The 16,902-nt window shown below is 36.1% G+C and overlaps 1 protein-coding gene across 1 annotated transcript in view; it reads right to left on the bottom strand.

The window, feature by feature from the left end:
• The window catches only part of F13A1 (coagulation factor XIII A chain), a 169,130-nt gene that overhangs the window by 68,522 nt on the left and 83,706 nt on the right, over window positions 1-16,902 (bottom strand). Inside the window, exon 7 of the mRNA XM_039869403.1 lies at window positions 1,118-1,292. Coding sequence (XP_039725337.1) covers window positions 1,118-1,292 — 175 coding nt within the window. The remainder of the gene's footprint in view (window positions 1-1,117; window positions 1,293-16,902) is intronic.

The raw sequence follows: 16,902 nt of genomic DNA, 5'->3' as shown, positions 1-16,902 counted from the left end.
TATCCTACCTAGCAAAGCTATCATTTAGAATTGAAGAAAAGATAAAGAGCTTCTCAGACAGGAAAAAGCTAAAGTACATCAAAGGGATTTCTTTAAGAAAAAGAAGAAAAAAAAGTAAAAAATATAAATAATAAAATGGCAATAACAAATCTGTCTCAACTACTCTAAGTGAAAATGGATTAATGCTCCAATGAAAAGACATAGGGTGGCTGAATGGATAAGGGTGGCTGAATGGATAAGACAACAAGACTTTTTCATATGCTGCCTGTAAGAGACCCATTTTAGATTAAAAGACATACACAGACTGAAAGTAAAGGGATAGAAAAAGATATTTCATGAAAATGGAAACAAACACAAAAAGGTTGTTTAGCAATACTTACACCAGACAAAATAGACTTTAAAACAAAGGCTATAAGGAGAGAGAAAGAAGAATCCAATAATCCCACTTCTAGGTAAAGAAACTTAAAACACTAATTCAAAAAGACATAATTCAAAAAGAACATATGCATCAATATGTTCTTTGAAGAATTATTTACAATAACCACGGTCTGTAAGCAACTTAAATGTCTATCAATAGAGAAAGGGATAAAGAAGAAATGGTACATGCATACAGTGGAACATTACTCAGTTATAAAAAAGAATGAAATCTTGCCATCTGCAATAACATAGATGGACCTAGAAGGTATTATGCTGTGAAATAAGTCAGACCAAAAAAAAATACCATATGATTTCACTTATACGTGTAATCTAAAGGCAAAAGAACAAACAAAACAGAAACAAATTCATTGATTCAGAGAACATTTTGGTGGTTGCCAGATGGGAGGGCAGTTTGGGGGATAGGTGAAAAAGTAGCAGAGGGAAATGGACTAAGAAGTGCAAATTATAGTTTACAAAATAGTCTTAGAGATGTGAAATATAGCATAGGGAATTTAGTCAATAATATTGTAATAACTATGTATGGTGTCAGATGGGTGTTTATTGGGGTGATCACTTTATAAGTCATATAAATGTCTAAGCGCTATGTTATACACCTGAAACTAATATAATATCATATGTCAACTGTAATTAAAAAATAAAAAATTATTAAAGAAAAAATATTACTCAGTTGGATACTTACATGTGTTAAAGACACCAGCAAAAACCCAGCACTGTCCATACCGGACTGGGTTCTGAGAACTCTGGTATTCCAACAGAATGTCAATGCTTCCAGTCCAGGCTGATGGAGGGACACCATAGGCATAGATATTGTCCCAGGATCCAACGAGGACACCTTCATCATCTTTGGAATTAACCTACATGGTGAGAAAGAAGAAAGACCATTTAGAAGAGTCCTCTCCAGACTCTGACATTGGGCAAGCAAAGGCTTCTAGTAGCTTCATACATCCTACATGAGGAAAATAGTTCACTACTGTTTAATTTATTGATGTGTGGTCAGAGAAAGTGATGCAATAACTATGTGTGAAAGGGGAAACCAAAGAACCAAACTGCCTCTTAAATAGCATATCATTGTAGTAAGGTGGTGTTGAATAGCAGATAGAAAGATGTGTAATGTCTTCACCACATGCTTAGGAGAAGACACACATAGGACAGTTGGTTTCATTGAAATAGTACTGGAGAATGATGTGAGGAACAGAGGAAGAAGACTTATAGAAGAAGACAGCTTAAGTAGGGATCAAGTAGGAATCTTGTGGTAGAAGGAAAATTAAAAACTGACAAATGACAAAAGATATATTGGTAGAGTGGAGGCCCAAAGTCTCATGGTCTAAGGTGTTTTGTCTTTGATGATGAGTGGCAGACACTAATAAGTAAATAGATGCTGTCATAGGAACCATTAGAGTTAATAAGAAGCTAGATTTCCATGGGTAACTTATAGAATTTGTTTTAAAAAGTTTTATTAAAGAAGTATTTTATTTATGATTAAAGTGATTAAAGATTTATGATTTTGTTAAAAGGTATTTCCATTTACATAAAGGACCTGGGGTCTTATAGTTTAAATATGTAGAAAACTTAAGCAAATAATAACAATCTTGGATATTTGGGAAAACCTTGCTGCACATTTAGACCACAGTCATCTGGTAGCTGACCTCAAATGCAGGAACGAAGACCTTTTGTATTTAGACAATAAAAAAAAGGCTGGGAGTTAATAGTTTTGAGGCATTTTGCCAGTTTTCTTGGAGGAGTACTGCTTATTTCTCTTGGTATAACTTAAATCATATTTAATTATAGTCAGAAGAATGTCTAGGTGGGGAGCAGTGGGAGTTTTTCCAAAAATTAGTGTTACTTCAACAGTATTAACATGAAAATTGTTTAGAGCCTTGCTCCTCAAAATGTGGGCTCTGGACCAGCAGCAGTGGCATCCCCTGGGAACTCGTTGGAAATCCAGAATCTCAGGCCCCTCCCCAGACTTGCTGAATCAGAGTTTGCATTTTAACAAAATCCCATGTGATTTGTGTGCACATTAGTTTGAGAAGCATAGGTTTAGACTATTCTGGGAAGGCAGTAAGCAAAGTGAAACATGTGATTGAAGTAGGTGTGTTTGGCTTATGAAAATCATAAAAGAGATATTAAAACATGATGAGTTTTTATGTGTTCACTGTCTTGCCCACTAACAGCTCAGCATCAGCACTTGCCTAAACACCTCTCTTAGGTTTGCTGAGTTTAGCTGTATAGGTGTCTATCTTTCCCACTGGGTCATGAGTTAATTGAGGACAGAGATACAAATGTATGTCTTTCTGACTTCTAGCAAGTATTGAAAAGAATTGTTGAATAATCACTTGTATATTCAATAAGCATATAGGCATTCTACAACTGAATAAGAAGACCTCCCTGGGGAAAGATAGATAAGAAACCAATCAAGTGGAAGTAAATGTTTTGGTATTAAGGGTGGAGTTGGGGACAAAAGGAGGGAGTAATCAGTTTTATTAGGCTTCAGGGTGGTGGTGGTAGTAGTGGGCTGTATAGAGGAAATGAGATGACATCTAGGTTTTTAAGGAGCTGGGGGCCAGAAAAGGCCATTTACATAGTAAAAACAGTTTGAAAAATGCTTGGTGTCATGAAACAATATGGCAGTTTCAGGGACCTGCAATGATCTCTGCCTGGATATCATGCAAGTAGGCAATATTGAATAAAAGAGAATATACTAGAAGTAAACACTTAAGATGTGCAAGCACCTTCTACATTGAATGACAGACCCTCCAATGAAATATGACATTTATTCTAACACCGAGTGGCATTTCCCAAAGAGGATCCTTCTTGAGAGTATTCTCTAGAAGATCATCATTCAGTTTGATTTAGACATATTATTTATCATCATTCAGTTTGATTTAGACATATTATTTTTCCCCTTTGACTCTGACTAGTCAGGTTAAAGTGAAGGTAACTACTCAGTTAATTTGTTTAAGGTAGAAAAATAGTAATTCTTTGAAGATTAACTAATTGCAAACTCGTGCTTTTGATGTAAATTTTGACTTTATCCTGTAACTTCATGAATGATGGATATGCAGCAGGGGTTAGCCAACCATTTTGGCTCTATTCATGATAATATTTCTCATTGCAGTTAAATTGATTATTTTAAAATCTGCATCTATTATACTGAAGCCTTGCTAGGCTATGCTAGGCTATGATGTGGTTTGGTCTTTTCAGAGAGGTAGATTGAAGTTTAACTCACATTAACATTTCCTTACCTTTATCATTGAGAAGAAGAATAGGGCCTATGAATATCTGAGGTAAAAGTTTCTAAATTGTTTTGATTAATGATTTTCAAACAGATAGCCTTAATTAGAAGGGCTATTTATAGCTTATTGTTGAACCTGATCAGCTAAAGGGAAGAGTGAAAAAAAAGCTATCTCCTCTACAAACCTTTTAATTGTTAATGCTGAGTTGTTCCTCTATTGCTAGATAAATCACAACTCTCACTTATTAGCATTTGGCCAGATTAGCTACTGTTTTCTAATTAGAATATTGATGTCTGGAAAGCCTATACAATAAAGAGATAAGTCTTTAGTGACAGATATGAAGGGTTAAAGTAGTAACTCCCTCCTTAAACAGCAAGATATGTTTGGGGGGCACATTAAAGGCACGGTGGTCCTTCTTCATACCACAATGGATAGTTTTAATACCCTATCACAAACTCAGAGTTTAACCAGTGACAGAATGAAATGTCTTGGTCTTGCATCACTGTTGGTTAAGAAGACAATACGAGCCCAGGACTTGGAGGACTTTGAACAGAGAGTGCTATTAAACTTCATTAAGGTTGCACCAAATTGTTCTCCCATAATAGGTACAATGTTGGAAAAATGAAAGACCAGCCCTCCCCTACAAGTCACTGTCAGCAACCTCAGTAGCATAATATAATTCAGTAAACTTCAAAACCTGGTTCGAAGAAAATATGAGGATTATGGAGTGGAGAAGAGAGGCAATATGACTCAGCTCCTAACCCTAACCACCAGTTCTTTAGAAGTCCTACTGTCAACTCAAGACAATCCTGATATTTCTCATTTGTATTTTAAAATCTAGAAAGAAACAAACTGAATTAAAATGCTCATTTTTTCCTTGTTTTGACCAGAATAGGAGACACGACTGTTATGGAGAAATGAGGGAAGAAGGGCTTGTACCTCTAAAGAGGTAGAGATTCCGGGACTACAGTAGGGGAAATTATACAAAGCCTGAAAGTTATTTCCCCATGGGAAAGAGATATACCTCCAACTAGGTGGAGTGGATTCTAAAATGAGAATTTAACAGAATCCTGAAAGAAAGGGCAGAGCCCAAGTATTCAAACAAAGATTGCCATCTCTTCAGCTAAATTCCCTCCCCTGCTCCATTATTTCTCAGAGTACTAAAGAGTAGATAGAATGAAATACATTGGCTTCAAACTGATGTCCAGAGTTTAGAAATCAAACAAGTCTTAGATTGGGAAGAGTCAAGATTTCATCTACATTCTATTCGCAAATAAAACACTAGGAAGAGAGTTATGCAAGTATGAGAATGAATAATAATAATAATAATAATAATAATAATAATAATAATAATAAAGCAGCCCTGTAGAAAGAGGAGGAAAAGGATAGAAAAAGAGAGAGAAATATATATATTAAAAGTAATACATAGAAGAAGACAAAATTAAGGAACATAAAGAATTTTCTCACACACTCTTAGGAGATCACAAACCTAAAGAAACAAATTGAGAACCAAATTATATCATCATGAAACTAAAAATAAATTATAAACTGTAAGAAACAGAATAGATACTTCTAAAAATAAAGTTAATGACATGGAAGAAAAGCTTAAAATAAAGTATATACCAATTAAAGAAGTGAAGAGATGAAGTTATTTAGAGAGAAGCTAATAGTTATAAAAGAATACAACATAAGATGATACAACATAAGAATAATTAGTATCATTAAAATAGAGAACCCAACAAATGAGACAGAAGATATATTTAAGACATAATATAAGGAAATTTTACTAAATTGAGAAAAAATTGAATTTACACATTGAAAGAGCAATTTGTGCTCCAAGATAACTTGATGCAGAATGCTCATTGTCTAGAAACTTTAATTAACTAAGCTATTTGAATTTAAGAATAAAGAAATAATACAAACAGAAAATACAAATTCAAAACAAGAGAGGAAATTAGATTGCCTTCAGATTTCTTCATAGCACCATTCAACGGCAAACAGTCAATCAATATTTACACAGTCCTGAGAGAAGGAAAGGTTGACACAAGGATATTATGCAGAGCTATGGTATTTTGCAAGTATAAAGGCGACCAGCACACATTTCAAATATAAAAGATCTCAGGGAATACCGTATCCATCAAAACCAAATAACTTAAAAAGTGACATCAAGACAATTATGAGTTGAATCAAACAAAGAACCCAGGAACAGAGATGCTGTGATACAAGTGGTGAGAAAAATCCAAGTAATTATAAAAATCTTTGGAGATTATAGTAGTAACAGAATGAATATGAATTTTAAAACTTGCTAATGTAAAAACAATAATAATCCTAAGAAAAATTACATGAGGGAGGAAAGAAAGAAAAAAGGGCTAATGTTTCAATGTGTTGCTCTTTCTTAGTTAATTGACACATCTAAAATTAAAACGTAATTTAAAAATATAATTACTTTATTCTTTTAATGATTTCATTAATTTTTAAAAACCTTAACAGGATCTGTTAGGAAATAATATTTCCGATAGTGAAGAAATATTTACTTGAAGCTTAATAATTTCTTCTGTTGTAATTCAGTTTTTTTCATCTGTGAAAGTAAAATTCAGCAAAACTAAGTAAAACTTAAAATTAAATAGAATTAAAGTACAATTAAGTGTAATATTTTAAATTAAATAGTGTGACACTATTTAACATAAATACAAACAAACAGACCAATGGAAAACAATAGATAACACAGAAATAGACCTCAGAAATATAGTTAACTAATTTTGACAAAGTTACAAAGGCCATTTTATGAACAAAGGATAATCTTTACAACAAATGGTGCTGAAACAATTGGATATTCATATTCAAAAATGAATTTTGACTCATACCTTGTACCATAGACAAAAATTTTCTCACAGTGGAAGGATTTCCAGCCAAGAGAGTGGAATAGGTGGACACTGTGCTTTCTTCTTTTCACAACCACATCAGAATTACAACTAAACTACAGAATAACCATCACTGAGAATCTCCTAAGTCTAGCTGAACAGAAGTTCTACAACAAAGGACATACAGAAGAAGCCATGTCAAGGCTGGTAGAGGGGTGCAAGTGCAGAAAGGGATGGTCCCATGCCTGCGTATGGCAGTTAAAAATTGGGAGGGATATCTTGGCTGTAGAGGTTCCCCCAGAGGAGTGAGTGGTCCCAGCCCCACATCAGCTCCCTAGTCTATGGTTATAGACCCTAGAAGGCCCCACAACTTTCTGGCTGTGATAAACAGTGGAGATTGTGGCTGAGTGGGAGAGAGGGTTGCAGGAGTCACAGACATCCATCTTAAAGGGCCCATGCATGGACTTATTCACTGACAAACTCACTCTGAGCTCCAGCACTGAGGGAGAAGCTCAAAAGGCATGGGGGACATAAAGGGAGAAACTGAATTGTTTGATTTCTGAGTGAGGGCTGGAGGGGCAGCATTCTCCCAGAGAGAAGTGCTAGCAGGATCCATTATTTCTTTATTGAGCAGTCTCCCACCCATGTGCAAATGCAGGAAGCCACCATATCTAAGTCTTCATTAACCTGGCTAACATTGGTCACCCCACCCTAAACTACAGAATAACCATCACTGAGAATCTCCTAAGTCTAGCTGAACAGAAACAGTCTTAGGTGATTCCCTAAGACTCCACCCCACCCAACTTTCAGGCTCACCCAACACAATTTTAATGGCTTTTTCATGCAAATTGTCTGCCTTGGCTCATGCTGTGGACTTTCCTAAAATCTCTCAAAGGTTCACAAACCCTAACGAGCAATATCTGGCCTCAGTATGCCCAGTTCCTTTTGAGCAGACCCAAGTCTGGCACTAGCAGCAGCTAGCCTCGCTTTGTGGCTAAGCCTCTCAAGACATCTATAAGCCCAGTGTAGGTGGATTGCTTGGTGACTCTTGCTAGGTGGCCCTGGGCAGGGTACAGGCTGTGGCTGAACTTGGCCTGCAGCAAGGCCCATTCCAGGAGGCCCCAGAGCCAGCAAGCCCAGTGGCTGGCTTTGAACTGAGCTGGAGTTCTAACCAAGGCTGCATTCAAGGGTGACACATCCAAAGGGCAGGCTAGACAGACACCAGAGCCCTGCTAAGGCAAGTCCTGCTTCATACAGTAAGCCCCAGACCAGCCAGTCCTCACAACTAATCAGTCGAATGGTCAATTCCTTCAACTGATGGGCAAATAACAACCAAGGCTTAATTACAACAGGAGAGCACACACAACACACACGAGACACACTTGTAGTATCTGGCTCAAGTGTTCAGGGAGACTGTGCCACGGGGCTTCACAGGACACATACTATATAAAGCCATTTTACTAAGACCAGGAGAAATAGAATTTCTACCTACTACTTAGAAACAAACAATCTACTGAGTTCAAAACACTGGTTGTAAGGATGTTCAATGAACTTAGGGAATGAGTAGAGAAACTCAGTGGGAATTTTAACAAAGAGATAGAATACATAAAAGTGAAGATAAAAAAAAAAAACATTGAAAAAGAACCAGTCAGAAATGAAGAATACAATTACTGAAATAAAGAATACAGTAGAGAGAATTAGAGTAGATTAGATGAAGCAGAGGCTCATATCAGTAATATAGAAGACAAAGTAGCAAAAAAACACCCAGTCAGTGGTAAGTTACCTACAAGAGAGCTCCCCTAAGACTTTCAGCTGATTTCTCAACAGAAACTTTGCAGGCCAAAGGGATTGGCACGAAATAGTCAAAGTGATGAAAAGCAGGGATCTACAACCAAGATTACTCTACCAAGCAAAAGTATCATTTAGAATCAAAGGGCAGATAAAGAGCTTCTCAGACAAGAAAAAAATAAAGGAGTTCATCACCATGAAGCCAGTATTACAAGAAATGTTAAGGAAAGAAGGAGGAGAAGAAGAAATTTCGAAAATATAAATAATAAAATGGCAATAACTACACATCGACTTTAAATGTGAATGGATTAAATGCTCCAATGAAAAGACACAGGGTGGATGAATAGATAAGAAAACAAGAACCTTATATATGTTGCCTACAAGAGACTCATTTCAGATCAAAAGACACAGACACACTCAAAGTAAAGGATTGAAAACGATATTTCATGAAAATGAAAAAAAAAAATGATGGGGTAGCAATACTAATACCAGATGAAATAGACTTTAAAACAAAGGCTATAACAAGAGACAAAGAACTCATTTTGGTGGAAGTCCTTTTAAATAAGATGGCTGTAAAAAGATTGTCCTGCACTTGGTTCTGAAGTGGAGCTGCCTGCCAACAGAGTGGTTACTCTGACCTTAGGGCCTGGAGCTGGAGTTACACTGAGTAGACCTCAACCTAGGGTCAGAATAAGCCCTGAGTTCCTGTACAATTCAAAGAATAGGGAGGGCTTTAAAGCATGACTAACACTGAACTTCTCTCCAGTTTTGGTCATGGGAGATTGAGCAGATTTTAATTCTATACCGAAAAAAAAGGAACATTTCTTTATTCTCCAATTTCCTATAGCACATACCTTTACACTTTGTACAATCACCATTTTTTCTGCTTCTTTTTAAAGGTGAAGGTATTTTTCTTATCCCAAGTGCACATATTATATGGCTATAATGAAATGACTTTTCTCTGTTATAAACCTATTCTGTTAAATTTCATTCTTAAAATTTATATTCTCATAAAGGCTAGGACTTCTGTAACTCTCATAGTATACAATCTTATACCTAATCGTGTCTGTAATAGTTTCTCAAAGACCAATGGATATAAATTTTAGGTAATGTGAACTAGCTTCAAATGTGAAGAGTTAAGTTTGGAAAAGAGAAGAATTATTCCTTGAATAAGATCCTTTCCAGGTTTTGTGAACCACGAGCCCCCAGCTATAGTCTAGTGGTGATCAATCTAAATTGTAGTGGAAGTCATATAGTAGATGTCAAATTGTGCCCATGACAGTCCAGGATTCTGCAAAAGAACCTCAGCAGTCATTGTTTTAGGGGGTGGGGAAGGAGATGACTGAATGAGGGAGATGTTGAGGGATTCAGACACCTTCTCTCTTCAATAACAACAATTCTACCTTGCTCTTTTATATATTTGAGTTTGATTGATATTTGTTTGAGAAAGTTGTTCTAAAATGTAAAATTTGAAAACCCATTAGCCTGGGAATTATAGAGATCTGTTTCTTGTGTCTGCTGTGCCATTTTTCAAGTTACGTGGTGAGGATAGGAGGAGAGATGAGCTGAAGATTAAGTACTCCTAGACAGGTTATTCCATGGGCAAGCCTCCTAGGAAATACACTCAAGAGAAAGAATTAGGGTAGTACGAATTCTACATCCCCCCTTGCCTGGGTCTTCGTCTTTGATTCTTTTTGGACTTTCATAACACTAATAATAGCTAGGGTCCTGATCCAAAGAAAAAGAAAGCCATCTATAATCTCCTTGGTTTTTCATAGTGATGGGCTTAACAAAAGGCTGCTTTCTACCCAGTGCTATTGGAAGCGTTATCCTCTCTTCCTGGAATATCCTTCCAGACCCAAACTCTTTCTTTATCTGGTGCATGCCTAATGATTTTTTAAAACTCAGATGGTTTCATTCTGAAAATCTTTGCCTATCACCTTAATTTGGATGTCTTCGCTCACATAGTATTCCTTGCTTAGCACTATTCTATTCATTGCATCACCTTGTGTCATTGATTGATTGCGTTTGTTCCCATTACCAGATGTGCGTTCCTGGAAGGAAGGAAGGCATCATACTACTTTGACTTTGTATTCTCAGTCCTAGCACAGAGTGGGCACTAAATAAGTTCCGTTGAGTGAATGGACATAGTATCAGTGGAAGGTGGTATAGGCCACCTTTTGATATTTCTTTACTAGATCAGGACAAATGGGTTAATCAGAACACCAACAGACATTTTTGTTGAAATTGACAAGTTGTTTCTAAAATTTATATAGAAATGCAAAGGATCTAGAATAACCAAAACAATATTGAAAAAGAACAAAATTGGTAGATGATATGATTTGAAGATAACTAAAACACTACAGTAACTAAGACATGGTTTTTAAGGATAGATAAATAGAGCAATGGGACAGAATAGAGAGCCCACAAAAATAGATCCACACTTTTATAGTCATTTAATTTTTAACAAAGTCACCAAAGAAATTTAATGAGGAAAAATGACAGTCCTTTCAGCAAATGAAAGTCTTTTCAACAAATTAGTTTACAACAAGTTTTTCAATACAGGGTGCTAGAACAAATCGATAAACTGGGATGAAAAAAGCATTGACCCTTACTTTACACTGCACAGAATAATAACTCAAGATGGATCATAGACCTAAATGTAAAAGCCAAAATTATAAAGCTTCATAATATATACAGGAGAATATCTTTATGGTTTTGTGGAAATAATGCATTTCCTAGACAGGATTCTTAAATTTTTTAAAATATTGAATTTTATAAAATTTAAAAACGTTTGTTCCTTAAAGTATACTATTAAGAAAAAGTAATGACAAGCCATATTCTGGGAGGAAATATCTTCTACACATATCTGACAAAGGAGTTATATGAAGACAATAGAGAGAGCAACTACAACTTAATAATAAAAACACAAACAATGCAATAAGAAAATGGGCAAAGACTTGAAATGATACCACATCAAAAAAGATATATAATTGGTCAATAAATACATGAGAAGAAGCTCAGTATCATTAGTTATCAAAGAAATGAAAATTAAAATCCCAGTGAGATACCACTATACACACATTAGAATGGTTAAAATTAAGAAGGCTGAAAAAAAAAAAAAAAACAAAAATAGGTGAAGCTATGTAAAAACTAAAACTCTTATATATTACTGCCAGAAATAGAAAATGGTCCAAATCTCTTTGGAACACTGGCAGATTCCTATAAAGTTAAAAATATACATATCTTATGATTTAGACATGCCACATTTACCTACTTATCCAAGAGATATGAAAATGTATGTACACAAAAAGACTTATACAAGAATGTACACAGTAGCATTATTCACAATAGCCCCAAGTTGGAAAAATCTCAAATGTCCATCAGCAGGTGAATGGATAGACAAATTGTAGTACAGAATATAATGAAATACTACTCAACAATTAACAGGAACAAATTAAAGACATGTGCAACAACTGTTTGAGTAAAACAAGTCAGCCCCAAGTAGTATATACTGTATGCATTCAGTTACGTGAAGTGTCAGAACAAGCAAATCTAATCTATTGAAAGACTTCAGAATAGTGGTTGCCTATGGGAATGTGTATTGACTAGGAAGGGAGCACAAAGACATTTCTGAGCTGATGATAATGTTTATATTTTGGTTGGGGTGACTATTGCCCTAGTCAAAACTAACTGAGTTTTGTATTTATTACCGCTGCATTTCCCTGTATGTAAATTTTATTTTAATTATTAAAAAATACATGAATTAACCCTTACCTATATTATGAAGCATATAACCACTGTTATGTAAATGTTTTTTGGTATATATATACATGACACATGCTCTGGCAGGGTTTGGTAATTAGATTCATTTTTCATGAAAACCATTACAACTGGAGATTATTAAACTTTACCTCCCTTAGTAACTGAGGATTCTCACTCGGTCAACTGAGAGAGAAATAACCACATGTGAATTGAGAGAGAGATACCAAGATTTTAAGCTTTTCAAATTGCCTTTTTGCATTGCTATACCACTGCTGCATGGTGTAGGGCTGCTGTAGAACAGCCCTCCAAAAAATTTTGAATGAAAGGAATGGATGGATAGGAAGGGGAAAAAAGTAGAGGAAGAAGAGGAAAGAAGAGGATGTCAAGGGAGGAGACAGGAAGAAAAGAGGGTGAGAAGTGAGACCCAAAGTGCGTAAGGTTGTGAAGGCACATCCTAAAGGGCTATGTTGGCTTTGCTGTCCTTCTGTCTATCCTGGGGACATCTGCCCAGGAGACCAGAGGGAGCGCTGAAAAGATCCCATATTTTAGAAATAGCCTGTGTGATTACAAAATAGATGCAGCATTGAAATCTCATTCCAGGAAGCAATTCAGGGAAAACAGACATTTAGATTGACTATGATTATCACATTCGAGAGATGGCTTGTAATAAATGTCTGTTTTTCTCCAAAAATATGGGGAGAACAGACATAAGAAATGTAAACTTAATAATTGAGAAACCAAGTTGTTTGCCCACAAATGGAAACTTTATTACACTGCTGGCTTTTACCATAAGAGAGAAAAATGATGTCTGAGCAGTTCATTGTCCCATTCTCCCTACCCTCCGCCTACAAGAGAGGGATTGAGTCAGACAGAGCTTGTAAAAAATATTGTATTTGTATCCAAAGAGCTCATGTGATGTGAAGAGAGAACAGACAGAGGACAAATCCAGGAAAACATAATATAGCATATGAACCAGTGGGATCAGGCAAACTGGGCTCAATTTCCAGTTCTACGAGGGGCCTAGTATAAGTCATTTAACTTCCTTATAGCTCAGGCTTTTCACTTGCACATTGGTTATTTATGAAATGAATATAATTTTTCAAAATTGGCTACGTAAATAATTTCCGTTAGGTAAATTCTATTTTTTCCGCAAACTTCCAATATATTTCCTAATTGTTAAAAATTCTTCAAAAAACAGAAATGAAAAGCTCTACTGAGTAACATGACCCTATGGTATTACATTTAATTTGAAATATACTAGAGATTGTCCTGACTCTGTACCTTCTACTTGTCATTAGATTCCCTCAGTCTTTCCTTAACTGAAGATATGTCTCCCATGCTTAGGGATATCTTAAAACTCCAACTTTAAGGGTTCAAAAAATCTTTTTAGAATTGACAATTTAACTCTGTTGGACTACAATAATATTTTTCATTAATTCTAACCAGTAGATTACCTAAAACTGCCATCACTGAGAACCCCTAACTGATTGAGATGTGTTACTATTGTAAAGGTTAGAGGCTTCCAGTGTTTTCTGCTATTCAAAAGTGATATTTGTGGGCATGAATCATGCAGAGAGAAAATAACAATTTAAAATAAAACACCCTATTGGGTTGGAGACCCAGAAACTCTGGATGGAGACTCAAATCCATCTTGGAGCCTATAGCTGGCAATGGTCACTAGCCTGGAGGTTTCAGCTACTAGGCAGGTGTGTGGGTCATTCACGTTCTTCCACAATACCAAATGGAAGCTGTATGTTTACCTTTGCAAAAGTAGCACCAAATCATGTTCAGTGTGCTGCCACTGATTATCTGGTGGTGGTGATCACCACTGCCAACGCCATTAGAAGTTCTGATCTGCAATTATATAAACTTTTGACACAAGAATGGGGAAACAAATTATTATTACATAACCATGCTTTTTTGATAGTTTAAATTTTTCCAGATGGGGAAATGTGAAAAAGCTCCTCAGTGGTGAAATGGTTGAAAACAATGGACACTGAGAATCTGGGTCCTCAGATTTCTCGAGGACTGTTCACTCCAAGAAAGGTGTTTTAGCTGCTTATAAACCAAGGGAGAAACTGGATAGTGATTTAAAATTTTTGTTTTGTTTTTTAAAAATAAAATTGTTAGGGGCCTGTGCTGTGATTGGTCTGTATGAGGAAGAAGTAGATTTCATGTATTTATTTCTGATTCTAATGTTCATCTGGGATGACTGAGGGTTAGAATTACTAACCCAAGTGAATTTTTAAATGTAATCTAAATAGTCATAATAGTGTGTTGCAAAGAGAAGCTTGTTGAATGCAAAGCTTTCCATAAGATGCCTGAGTAAATAAGTGGAGAAAAATAAAAAGATGAGTTTGTAGTAAGTCTCCGTGGAGCTGTTTGGCAAAATATCAGAGGAGTGATGGCATTACTGTCTTTTTCATGCATGGAAAGCTAAAAACCACTTTTTAAATACCGGGACAATGAGAAGGGGGAGGAAGATGGAAAGTGAAAAAAAACTTTATTTTTAGTTTATCTATGAGATCACGTAGGCTTAGGGATCAGAACCTCCAAGACCATTTTATCTCAAAGGTCTATAGTCATTCATCTTGTGCCAGGCCTTAGGAAACTTTAGGAACTACCTCCAGTTGTGGCCAGTTTGATTTATTAGCTGAAGTTTGATATTTTTTTTATAACACTAAAGAGTACACCAAACATCGATAGGTTAAAAAAAAGTTCAATCTTGAGTTAGTTCCCAAAAGGCACAGTCAGAACAGGGTATTAATGGGGATTAATGATGGCATTGTAGTTCGATATTAGCAAAAGACCAAGGTTAAAAATACCTCAAGGGAAGCAGGAAAGTTCAGGCTGGCAACAGTATAAAGACTGGAGTTTTAAAATATGTAACTATATCGACATTTTTTTTCTCTCCCTCCTTCCAAAATTTCTCAATAATGTCACCTTTAAAAGATTATTATAATTGAATCAAATAAGCCCCCAGAGGAACAAATTATCCTGGTCTATACTTCCTTGCAGTGCTTTTGGTGACTAGTTATTTGCGTGTAATTTCCACCATAGAAAAAGGGTTTTCATGAATAATAGCATGGTTTATTATTGCTGTGGGCCCTTGTCAGCCATTCTTCTACCCCTTTGGTCAATATCCCAACACCTGCTAAGGCCAAGTATTTAGTCCTGGGAAAACTCTGAGCAAAACTTGAGAGATTTGCTTTTCCATATGTTTATTTCATCAGAGAATTTGCCATACTGTATTGAAATTTTCTTCTTACCAGTCTGTCTTCTCTATTAGAGTCAAAGCTCTGTGAAGGCAGAAACTATGTTGTTTTTAATTGTACCCCAAGATCTAGACTGGTAGATTCTCAATAAATACTTGTTGAATGAATAAGTTAATATTGAGTGTTTTACTACCATCAGCATCATTACAGCAATCACTATCACCATAACCACTACCATCATCACTATTATCATCACCATAACCATCATCACCTCCATTACTACCACTACCACCAATACCATCATCAAACCATATTCGGTACCTAATCCTCTTTGGGAACTCTTTCTCCAGGGGCCCAAAGCCTCTGGATCTTTAGAATTTTCCAATTTATACCTTTCTTCACATATTCCCTTATTTCAAAATTCACCTGTCTCTGGACCCATTCCCTTAGGTCCTTTTTTTCTAGGAGACAGCTACTTAATTTGGTATAGTAATTCTGTTACAGGAACTAATATGTTGGTAATGGTCCTCTAAAGTAATATGATCTGAGAGTAAGGGAAAATATCTAGTTCTAGCTCAGCCACTTATTTGCTGTGTGACTGTGAGTGACATCATTTCTAAGAGCCTCTGCTTCGCCTAGAAGACCCCTGGAGAGTTTTCCAGATCTCATGCACTGGTTCTTTATGCATTTCAACACAGATCTTCTATTGATAAAGTCTCAAGCCAAAGGAGCAAACCTGCACTGAGGTGAGATGTTAGTAGTTTCACAGTGACTAAGCAAGCAGTATCTGCTTAATAAGCAGATAAGCTTAGAAAAAGCAACGGTGGCCATCACAGCAGCTGCATGCCTCCTTGGACAACTTCTCTGCCAGCAGTTTGCTGCCAGATCCAATCAGTCATGGGGTAGAAACAGACACAGACAGGTAACCACCCAGCAGTAATGCCAGGCTATTGTCACTGTCTTCCCCTTTCCCCAAGACCGTGCTGTGCTGGTCACAACATGGCATTACACGATTGTTTTGATACTCTGACTGCGGCTCAGAGTCCATGTCTGATTTCTTCATGGTAATCCAGGGCCAATGATAAATTTCTTCATTAATACCCTGAGAGCAAGATAAGTTTTCAGATGGCACAAAGCTTCTTTCTAAAAATTTCCTGGCAATCACCTTGGGGGTACTGTCACATCAGATAAGTGGTGGAAAGAAAACAGCAATTAAGCAATGTAATTTAAAGGAGAAAGTGTGGCTTTGGACAAGTTCCTTCTGTTTTATAATTTTCTCTTCTTAAAATTTTTCTCTCTTACATCAATCTGCAGAGTAGCTTTGATAAAATTTACCACTTAGTATTTAGAAGAGTCTAAATCAAAGGTAGCTTGTATAAGGTGATAATATCTCAGACCCAATCCTAAAACAATGAAATTACAGGACTTTTAGACTTTCTTCCCTCCGAGAGAATCCAATAGCTCAAGGCTGTCCAGATTGTCATAAGCTTTTCCCATTTTCACATCAAAGTGAAGTAATAGCAATGTAAAAGAAGACCTAAATAAAATACTGAATATATAGAGCATTGTTCTGAAGAATAAAAAAATATTCTTGCTGCC

This window comes from Pteropus medius, unplaced genomic scaffold (assembly GCF_902729225.1).
Source record: "Pteropus medius unplaced genomic scaffold, Ma_sr-lr_union100, whole genome shotgun sequence".
In the NCBI taxonomy this organism is placed as follows: Eukaryota; Metazoa; Chordata; class Mammalia; order Chiroptera; family Pteropodidae; genus Pteropus; species Pteropus medius.
The sequence above is the reverse complement of the archived record's forward strand: the minus strand, read 5'-3'. Positions and strand labels throughout refer to the sequence as shown.